General features: G+C 38.4%; 2 protein-coding genes across 2 annotated transcripts; one reads left to right on the top strand and one right to left on the bottom strand.

The window, feature by feature from the left end:
• Positions 1-2246: 2246 nt before the first annotated feature.
• On the bottom strand, positions 2247-6280 carry med21 (mediator complex subunit 21). The gene is made up of 4 exons (XM_008401411.3): positions 6148-6280; positions 5657-5771; positions 4691-4791; positions 2247-3050 (listed from the first exon to the last, which is right to left on the bottom strand). The coding sequence occupies exons 1-4, from the start codon at positions 6187-6189 to the stop codon at positions 2871-2873; spliced, it is 438 nt and encodes a 145-aa protein (XP_008399633.1). The 5' UTR covers positions 6190-6280; the 3' UTR covers positions 2247-2870.
• Positions 6281-6373: 93 nt separating this feature from the next.
• fgfr1op2 (FGFR1 oncogene partner 2) lies at positions 6374-10333 on the top strand. The gene is made up of 6 exons (XM_008401410.3): positions 6374-6509; positions 7310-7446; positions 8200-8317; positions 8415-8557; positions 8646-8759; positions 10018-10333. Exons 2-6 carry the CDS (start codon positions 7312-7314, stop codon positions 10153-10155), a joined length of 648 nt encoding a protein of 215 aa, XP_008399632.1. The 5' UTR covers positions 6374-6509; positions 7310-7311; the 3' UTR covers positions 10156-10333.
• Positions 10334-11196: the final 863 nt, after the last annotated feature.

Here is an 11196-nt window from a genome sequence, read left to right as displayed (position 1 = left end):
GCACACAGCAAGTTAAGAGTGGACGTTAACATTTTCCTGTCATAAATATCCTTATTTGGACGGTTTGTTGGCCTTTTACCGTTAGGGCTGTGACGTCGCCGGGCAGAGGAAAGGTGGGTGTTCCCTGCCAGCATGTCTGGGTGTGGTGAGCGACAGACAAGGCTGTTTTTATGTTTTTCGTATCAATGGGGCCCACTGAGCTGTGACACAGCACCTATATTTAGATTTGACCGGTGCATTTTCTGGCCTGCAGCCCATGCTGTGTGCAGTTCAGGTTTAAACGGATTCAAGACACTGAATTGGCCCACAATAATCAGTGGGTCATGTAAAAAGGTTGTCATTAAATTTATTAGTTTTAATAATAAAGTAATTACCAATTCCCTTTGCATTTATTGATCATCTTTTTTTTATTACACATTTATTTTACCTGGAATGTCCTGCTGAGATCCACAATACCAAAGATTTGGAGGGAAATTTAGTATTAATTCTTTAATACTATATGCTTGAAGATGAGATTGATGGCTAATAACATTATGCTAGCAAAGTCTTTGGCATAAACAATCCCATTCATTTATCTTTTTGCTAATTGTAAAACACTCAACCGAAGGATTTATGCAAGGATAGATAAGGATAATCTCAGCTAATTTAAAATAAAAATTAAAAGTAGGAGATGGGACCAAAGACAGTTCCATGAGGAACACCTAAAGATATTGTAAGCCTCTTGGATCAAATTAAAACCCTAAAAATTGAAATAATTTTGGATATAATCTCATCTGTCTACTTCTCCTTTTCTACCCTCTCAGCAGTTTGTTTTTCCAGCTCTGCTTTGCCCCTTTTTAATTATGAAATCAGGGCTCACTTCCCTAAAATTCTCACACTTTCATGATGTAAGTTTTTGTTCTACTTTCTGTAAAAGTCACATGAGTTGATGCCCGTCTGTATATTAGGAAACAACAACTTGGAAAGAATGATATGAATTCAGAGGATATAAAAAAGAATGCAAACCTGTTATCACTGCAGGGTTTTTGTAATGTAAAAAACCAAGTTAATTTTTAGGTCATTTTCAAATGTTTCCACCTCTGTGGTCTGGTTAAACTAAAACTTTGTTGAAGTGCATTTCGATTCAAACACAGCCATTATGGAAGTTTTGTAGAATGTGGCTCAATGATTTAGGTAAATTTACCATCTCGGCACATATATCAGTTAGCAATATGTCTTTTTTTTTTTTTTTTTGCTAATCCATCTTCTGGTGACCAAATACTTTAATTCCATTGTTTTTTATGGATTTGAATGTACGGCTGTAACCAGATATTTACTTATACATGATAAAAAGATACGTAACCTTTTTATTCTTAGTTTGTCATGAACTTTTTCCTAATTTAGGTCAACGTGTATTTCCAGATGTATTGGTAAAAGCCTAAATGAAGTCATTTCTATATTTCCTAGATTTTACTTTGTGAAGGGCGCCAGGAATTCTTCTGACAACAAAACGTCGCCACTGGTGTACTTCACAGCTGAGAAGCTGTTCTCAGCCTTTCAATATTCATTTTTCTTGTAACTGCAGCGATATTTATTTTAAAAAATACCTTAAAAACAGAGCATCGTTTGTCGGTCTTTGTCTGCAGTGGTTCGCTCCATCTTGTGACTTGGCTTTTCGCCTCTGATTAGCACATTTTGGTATTGAACTCATTTCACTGTGGATTAATGACACCTTCACTATCTTTAGCCAGGTTATTTACATGTTTGGTTAAATTCTGGGTTCTCCTTCCTGGACGGCATGATGGGCACTCATTCCAATACAGCTTACACTTGAACACAACCGAACAGATGAACGTAGCACCTTTAGACATTTGAAAATCAAATAAGGATGAACCAGAATAGTGGAGCTCAACAGTTCTCTTCCCGATGTCTTGATTTTCCCCGACCCCCCCATGATGTCAAACACAGTAGGCATTACCTTAAAATATATTTACAGAAGTGCCTCCTGGTGTTCAAATGGTGTAAATTCCCCTAAATTGCCATGACTACCACAATGCGTAACCTTAACTTTACTTATTCTGTGACTTCGGGCAGCACAGATGAGACAAACTTAAAAGTATTAGAGTAAGGTGTTATTCACTTTCTAAGGCTGTTGGATAAAGAAAAGCTGCATCACTAAAACCTGACATTTTCACGTTTGTACATTTTTTTGTCTTTTTAGGTTATTTTTTATAACGAAAGATGTTAGATCTGATGCTACACGGAAGCCATCTCTCAAAGGTGTTTTAATGTAACATATGAAGCCATTAAACATACTTTCAAGCAGTGACATTTGTCGTTTAGCACAGTGGGAGTAAACCCATCATTCATTTAAAAGACAAAACAAAAACCCCAATGCTATTCAGACCTGATCCATGAAGTATTTATGTTGGACATAAATCAGATCAACTAAAATAAAGTGTAGGCTTTTAGTGGAAATGCTGCTCTGTATTTTTAATCATATATTTACACTGTAACCCTTCTCAAAGCAGACTGAAGTGTTTACATTTGTCAAAAAGCAGAATATCGTCAAAAAAACAACAAATGAAATGTACAACATAGAATCTACATATATAACAGCGGACGTGTTGCTAGGGTGAATGTCCGAATGAGCTTCTTTTTTTTTTTTACTTAAGCAAGCCAAAAAATAATAAATAAGAAAAATACAATTCAGAATGACTTCAATTATTTGATTTCAAAATAATGCCTTTACCTTTAAACTATATTGGAGAGTCTAGCGTTGTTCATCCCAGACACACGTTTGGCAGTGGAGAGATTGAAAAATAAGCATTTGCCATGTGGAAAAAAAAAAACAACAACAAAAAAGTGTCCATTGGTGGCAGGACGAGACGTCAGGACTCGGCCGGCGAAGGCTGGCTGAGCGCTCCGTTGCGGGTGCGCAGCTGCGACTGGGCGATGTCGGCCAGCGCGTTCTGGATCTTCTCCAGCAGCATGTCGCCGCGGTACACCACCTCCTCCAGACGGGCCGCCGCGTCGTGGTTCTCCTCCTCCAGCTGACGGAGGCTGGCCGCCTGGCGACAGGTGACAGAGCTGCAGAGTCAACCGCTACGTCGGATTTTAATCTTCTTGTGGCAAACATACACCAAATTTTTGATATGTCTGTCCTGGCTGGATTTTGACCTGGACTTTGACCGGGCCATTTCAGCACATGACGATCCAGCTCAGTCTATTGCAGCCTTGGTTGCTCTTACAAAGACAAACAATGTTCTTAGAGTTGGTTCTATTAAGAGTTATCGGATTAAGAGTTTTGAATAAAGATACATGCCACACTTTTCAGATTTCTACTGGTAAAAGTTTTGAAAACCTGGTATTGTTTTCCTTCCATTTCACAATTATCCACTTACTTTTTGTCGATTTGTAACATAAAATTGAATCATTATTTATACGGACATGAATTCAAGGAGGCGGTTTAAAGCTTTTTGGAAAACAGTCATAACATAAATCTATATTTTACATATTAAAGCCTTTTGCTGGTGAAGGCTACCATCAGGACACAAAAGCAGAGCTCCAGCATACTTACAGCATGATCCCAACTTGATTCTTTTAGCCATCTTAGTAGTCATTCCATAAATATATCAAGCACACGCTCACATGACTTGCATTATTTTTACCCAGCGACTCCAGAAGGCTCAGGCATTCACGTTGGATCTCATGTATCCCTGCGCTTCCAGAAAAGGGAGCTACGCGTTAGCAGCGAGGCTAATTCCATCGACAAGCAGCCAAAACAGAGGCTGACAAAGAGCAGCTGTACAACCAGGAAGTGGCATAACAATATACAAATCTAGAAGAGAGTGATTGTTGCACACAGTGACCTCATATCACAAAAATTTACTCTGCGAGAGAAAAAAAAGAACATTTCACTGGATCCAATTCCACAAGATTTTTTTTCTCAACTGTCTGGCAACAACTTAGTGATGCGTTACATGAGAACCCTTAGATCTCAAAAAGCAGGAAGAAAAACCCAAAGTACTGATCAGATAAGAACGACACAGCATCAATGATACTCTGAAGAACAACAGTCTTCAGATTCACACACTGACTGTGTGAATACTTTTGATGCATTTTCAAAATGAAAATATTTAGAAGAAAAACTGAAACTGAAACTATTTCCCTCCCAGATTCTGGGGCCACCTAAATGGAAACCAACCCAGATAGCTCCCTCTGCTGGCCGAAAGCTGGAAATCCCCACCAGAAACCTTAATGGGATCCACGATTAGTTGTAACAATAAACTTTGAGAAATATTTATTTTTCATGTAAAAACAACACAGTAAAAATACTGTTGATTGTTGTTCTTTAAAAATAAATTTAAATAAGATATTACCACATACACGTCGCCATGTTGCTTACACTGCCATGCAGCGACGTATGCTAGGATCGGTGGGGCTAGCTTCGTCTTTAGCCAAAACAGCAATGAGTAACGATAAACCTTTTCAATTTGAACCGGGAAAAAGAGAAGTATTGGGATGAAATTAGCTTACTGTATTCTTTCAACACTTACAAACTAATATTTGTAATTTTGGTAACTTCTTTAAAGTTTTTATTTTTTTTACAAGTTCATCTATTACCTGGGCATACAGACACTCGCGCTAAGCCGAATGAGCAGCACGCGAACTCCTGTTAAAAGCGTTATTGTGAGCGGACTCTTCTGACCTGCAGGGCCGCCGTAGATTCCTCGCTTGGCAGAGAGTCGATCAGGACGTCCACGTCTTTGGCTGTCCTGGCTATCAGAGCTGCAAACAGTTGAGCGTATTCTGGAGCAAAGACAGAGAGGGAAAAAAATCACGTAGTAAAAAAAAAAATCTGTAAACGTTAATGAAATGTGCAAAGGAGCATTTTTGTTCAACACAGTCTAGACCTTTTGCAGAATCACATTTTTTGATCATAAAGCCACAAACCTCAATGTGGCTTTGCAATTGTTAAACACACTTGAATTTTATTAGTGTCGGGAGGCAGCAAAAGAGGAAGTCAACTCATTTATTTTATGCTCTATTATCAAAATGAACTATCAAAGATTTATTTTTGAACAAAACAAAAGAAGAAGTCATTTTTAAGGGATGCACCGATTGCAGTTTTCTGGACGATAGACGAAATTTAAGATTTCTGATCAGTCATTTCCAATTTTTTTCGTCTGAAAAGTCAACAAATATAGCGACAAATGACTAAGTTGGCAGCAGCGGTTGACTCCTGCTAACTGCACATAGGTTGAAAGATATCTGTGGAGCAGAAGTATTATCCTGCGTTCAGCAGAGCCAAGCCAACATCTCGTCATTCACAAAGCCGGTCCGCAGTGAAGCAAAGAGCTGGAGAAGGTGGTTTTGGATCAAAGCACATGGATGTGTTAGAACAGCCTAGTCAAAGTCCAATTGAGATCTGAAAACTTGTGTTGACAGATGTCCTCCCTTAAAACTGGTTGAGCCTGAGCTACTTTGAAGTAGAAAAAAAAACTACTAAATATGTGAATGTGGTAGAGACATACCTCACCTTTTAGATTTGTTTATGTTTGCTTTTTCATGAAATAAAAAGTAGAAAATCTTACTTCCTTTAGGTTCATATTTAAAACACTATTCTGTGTTTGCTTATGCTTGTGAGGCTGTAATGAACATGTACTGAGCCAACCTTCAGTGGGGTTAGCAGGCTGATCCTTGTTGATGGCCGTCTGGATGTTACTGAAAGAGGCAGGTGGAGCGCATTGCTGCAGAACGCCGATGGCATTACAGAACTGATCAGCGAGCTGCAGCAGAAACACAATCAATACAGAAATCGATTAGATTATCATTCAATACAACGCTGCAGTCCACCAACGATTCAGCGCTACTTAGATTCAAACGAGTCTAAGTAGAGCTTCCAACACGATATGATATTCAAATGTGCCAAGCATGTAAAAAAGAATATATTTTTTAGTAAATAACATATAAACCACAGACTCGTGTATCTAGTGGTTAGCTGTGGTAGCTAGATAGCTTGAAAAGTCACGTATACTGTAGTTTTGGAGGAGTTACTACTTGCTATTACTGGTTATTTAATCAGAGCTATCAAGTTCTCGTCACATAAGCACAAAAAATAATGTTCGTTTTCTACAGTTTCTTTAAAAAGAGAGTTTTGCGAACCGAATTGACTGCGTCTTGAAGTTGCGTTAGCCGATCCGCCATCTTTTTTGTCACTACAGGAAATCGGGTCCTCTCTCGCGAGAGCGTGACCGCAAACTCTCGCGGAAGTAGACGGGGCTGTTTCGGAAGAGTACAGTTTGCTGTAGCTGAAAGCGGCTTCTTGGGTCGTCGCTCTGACAACAGAGCTAATGTGAATGTTTCTGTCTGCTTCCATTATCGTATGTGTTCGAAGGGAACGGACCCACAACAGTACTTCAGCCGGGGACCAGTTTTAGCGTGTAGCTAATGACAGCCACGAAACGTCAACAGGAAGTAAAGAGGCTAGCTAACACTAGCGTCTACTTGCACTTTGAGCTCTTCAGGTATGACTTTCATATTTTACATATTTCCTCTTGTTTAAAATGAGCACTGAACAAAAAGCAAAAACAGGGGCTTCTGTCAAACATTTTGTATTAATTGTTTAGTGTATCATACCACTTGCTAGATTGTATTAGTTTAGTTAGCATACCTGGCAACTGTCAGCTAAAGTCTGAAAATGAGGAGATAGAGTTAAAATAAGCTAAGAACAGCAGTTTTTTATCTTTGTAAAATATGCTGACTTGTCTTGTATATTAATATAAAACAACAAGTGGATCTTTCTAAATTGAAATATTATAGATACAGTAAAATTCGATAGTAGAAATGTCGATTTCAGTACTTCAATTCAAAAAGTGAAACTCGTATAAACCCATTAGACACAGTGTAAATTTATTTCTGATTAGTTTAATGATTGTGGCTTACATGTAGTAACAAGTTGAGCACAGTTGAGCTTGTTACAAAGTTAAAATGATCTTATGAGTTACAACTATATTAATAGCTCTCGGATAGATAAGTAAATTGGATATGACTGTAACACATATTAATGATATTTTTAGGTACTGAGTTGTACCTGCACTTTTCACTGTGTTTCTAGAATCTGATTCCATCTTTTTTTATTAGATCATATAGCTCAGCAAATTGGAGACGGTTTTAGTAAACAACCTATAATGTTTCTTTTCCAAGAAAAGAGTGAGTTTTGAACATGTAGATGGCTCTGTTGTTAATTATCCTAACTAATTCATTTGAGAGTGATCTCTTCGGATCTTCTCTGAATTTGTCCTGACTACGACTCGTCTCTCCTCAGGTATGAACTGTTCTTTAGAGAAGGTTCTGGCAGATGCCAAGTCGTTAGTAGAAAGACTCCGTAACCACGACAATGCCGCAGAGATGCTCATCGAACAGACAACCTCCCTCAACAAGCGGGTGGAGGCCATGAAGCAGGTAGGACACGAGTGTGTTGCTGGCTGAGTGACCGAAAGCACTTCATTCATGACGGGGTTCACCCAGAAAATCGGCCTAACTCCATAACTTTTATTTAATATTCTCATAAAACAAGTTGGTTTTAAAATTGCTGCCACTAGGGCGCAGTGTTCTCCCACAAAGCTGGAGCATACTTTATATATATAAATGGTGAAAGAGATAGTCATGATTTTAAAAAAAGACTGCACAATTACGTCTGAAACTATTAATCTTCATTAGTCAATTAGAGAAATGTCAACTAATTTACTAATCTAATTAACTAATCATTAAAGGAGCTATACAAACAACAACAAAAAAGGCTATTATCTGAAAAAACAACATATTCAGAGCTGCAATTAAGCGAAAACTGTATGTACACAGTTTTGATTTAATTTTGCAAATAAGATTAAAACCTTAATTACCTTCATCCGTAAATGTGTTTTACCCGCTTCACCAAGGTCAAGTTCACTAAAGAAATGCTAATGTACTGAATATTCTTACTGCAAAAGGAATTGAATTATTTGTTTTTTATATATATTGTAATGTATGTCCAGTATTGTGTAAAAAAAAGAAAAGAAAAGAAAAAAACTTGAGTGGTTAAATGGAAATTCTGGTGAATGTGCCATTTTTAACCCCCCCCCCCCCCGATTAATCGTCAGAACAATCAATTACTAAAATAACAGTTTGCTGCAGCGCTGTATGAAAAGTTGATGACGTGTGATCTCCTGTTGCCAGTACCAGGAGGAGATCGATTCTCTTAACCAGGTTGCACGACATCGACCTCGCTCCAGTCTGGTCCTGGGAATCCAGCAGGAAAACCGCCAGATCAGGGAACTCCAACAGGAAAACAAAGGTAAAACACTTAGTAGAAAGGTAATCCACGCTCATTTGGTGTCCTCGGCCTCATTCTATAAGACACGGGACCAAGCTTGTGTCCTCTCCTCCTGCAGAGCTCCGAACGTCGTTGGAGGAGCACCAGTCCGCACTGGAGCTCATCATGACCAAATATAGGGAGCAAGTGTTCAGGCTTCTCATGGCCAGCAAGAGGGAGGACCCTGCCATCGTCACGCAGCTGAAAGAGCAGCACACCACGGTCAGCACACCTGCTTTGACCTGATCTGCTGATGAGAAACTTGCGTAAAAAAATGTATGGAACTTAAATGTCCTTCTGCTCTTTGCAGGAAATGCAGGCGCACATAGACAAAATAAACGAGATGGCCTCGGTGATGAGGAAGGCGATAGAGGTGGACGAGGGCCGGGTTTGTGAAGACGAGGAGAGGATTAAACAGCTGGAGGTAACGCTGGACAACTTTCAGAAATTCTTAGTTTTACAAGTATTTTATACCAGAGTGACTTCTTAAAAACGTATGTTTCTAAAATTAAAGCCTTAAAATGTCTTAAGTTAATTTTACAAATGTAAATATGCTAGTCACAGGTCTTAAATGTTGTTGTTCCAGTATCGTTCAATCCTTAATGTAGACTTTTTTTTTTTTTTGCCGGACTTTTCAGTCAAGTGAAAGTTTGAGTCTCACGCAGATGTCTTTGTTACATTATGACACTGGAGGCGGTTGGTAACTACCTGCTAATATACCCTTGCTAGTTAGCATCTAGTTTTTTTGTGTCCATCATGAGAACAAGTGTACCGTCATTTGGCTGGACGAAGTTGGTTTTTGCCACAGACTCCAATCATCCCCCAATCATCCACTATGTTTATAGTTTTTTTGTGTCTTAAATTTTTATTCAAGATGGCATTTAAAAAAGATTTTAAAAAGTCTTAAATTTGCTGAAAGCTGCAGCTACCCATAATACCCAGAGGGAGCGGAACCAGATTCAGGGTGCACTGACTGCAGTCTTTTAAAAGACTGATTTGCAGATTCTGATTTTGAACAATACCATTTTTATTTCTCCCAAAAAGTCGCTAAATATAGCAATAAAGTTGCTAAGTTGGCAACAGTGAGGTGACCATTGTTTACTGCGCACATGTCACTCGACAACAGTTGATATCAGTTTCACATGTAAATATCATTAAATCGCTGTTCTTCCAAAATCAAGAGAATCTGAATAATAGTTTATTTCACAGTTAACACAAATACAAAATAAGTAACATATTGTTCCCAAAGGGATCAACACTTGTAATAAATAATTACATAATAAATACATGTATGTGTAATTTTTGATGATTTATTGGTGCACGTCTACACCAGATGGTTCAACCTAAGTTACCAGATTTCAGTTTGTTTCTGTTGGACTGGGCCATATGTTCTGCTTTCTGTCAGACAATACTTAATGAAAATGTACATCCAGGAGGTCATGACCTTCAGCTGAGGTCATGAGGTCAATAATCCAAAGCGCACCAGCAGGTTTATCTCTAAGTGGCACAAAAGAATAAAAGATGATTTTCTTACGGTTTAATCCAGTCACACAGGAGGATTTTCAAGCACAAAAAGCATTTTTAAGGTCATACCACACCATGTTAGTAAGGTTTAACTCCAGTCTTTGACTAGACCATTACTAGTTCTCACACACACAACCAACTGTGTTTGTGTGTTCCAGCTGGAGAACAGCGGACTCCGAGAGCTGCTGGGAATCAGTCGTGAGGCTTTCCTCGTCCTAAAGAGAGAAGAGGCCTCAGAGAACACATCGCTGTCTCCGCTGCTGACCAGCGCCGACGTCAGCCTGCGGAAGAGCTAGAGCCGCCGTTCCACCCACAGACTCCTCAAGGCGAAGCCGCATGTCGCCACCGGAGCCCCGTCTCCGTCTGCTGTCGCTGTAATGTTTTGCTTTCTTGTGTCAGTGTGGAGCCTGCGTCGTTTTAAAGTATGAATGAGTGACAGAATTATATAAATAAATCCACAGTGGTCAAACCGTGTGAGGCCATGTTGATTTAATGTAACATCTAAACAATCGTAGCACGTATTCCCATGTTTCTGCCTCTGTTTTGGTTTCGGTGGTTGTGTGTGTATACGCAACTTCTTACTTTCACAACTCCTTGTTATTGTTGTCAACGGATTTAAGGACAGGAAGCGAAACTTTGTCTGCTCAAAACACTGCCAGGAGTAGGAGCAGAAGTTCTCAGGTTCTTTTATTTATGGGGGGGAAAAAAAAATAAAACTACAGTGTAAATATCAGCCTTTTACAGCTACAAAATAAATTAGCTTAAAAATCAGATGAGTTACTTGTATACAGTGCTTTGCATTGTTTGTTTTACAAATAAAAATCTGAGAAGTATGGTGTGAATTTACTCGGATACCTCCAAGTGAAATTTGGTGCGTGTGGCTGCTTTCAAAATGTTGAATGGTCTGGTCAAAGTTCAAGAGAGAATATGAGACTTGGCTTGAACCTGTGTCATTTAAAGAAAAAAACAATTTTTTTATGTAACCCAAACTCATCCAAGTTATAAAAATATCTGACTTTTGTCATTTAAAATGGCCAAACAAATAAAAACAATAGTTTTAGAAATGGGTACAAATTTAGAAATGTATACCAAAACGTACTGTCCCCACATATTAATTATTTTAGGACTTTTCCCACTTGTGTTCTATTAGTTGTTTTCGTCATTGTTTAATTATTTGATCTATTTGTAAAAAAAAAAAAGAATAAAAAAAAATCTATATATATATATATATATATATAATCAAATTGGTGAAAAAAAAATAAAATTAACAAAGAAATAGGCATTTGACATTGAAGTTCACGTTAACTCTCGAAGTATCGCGGGATTAGGAGTGAGAT

This window comes from Poecilia reticulata, chromosome 23 (assembly GCF_904066995.2).
Source record: "Poecilia reticulata chromosome 23, P_reticulata-male-v2, whole genome shotgun sequence".
NCBI lineage: Eukaryota > Metazoa > Chordata > Actinopteri > Cyprinodontiformes > Poeciliidae > Poecilia > Poecilia reticulata.
The sequence above is the reverse complement of the archived record's forward strand: the minus strand, read 5'-3'. Positions and strand labels throughout refer to the sequence as shown.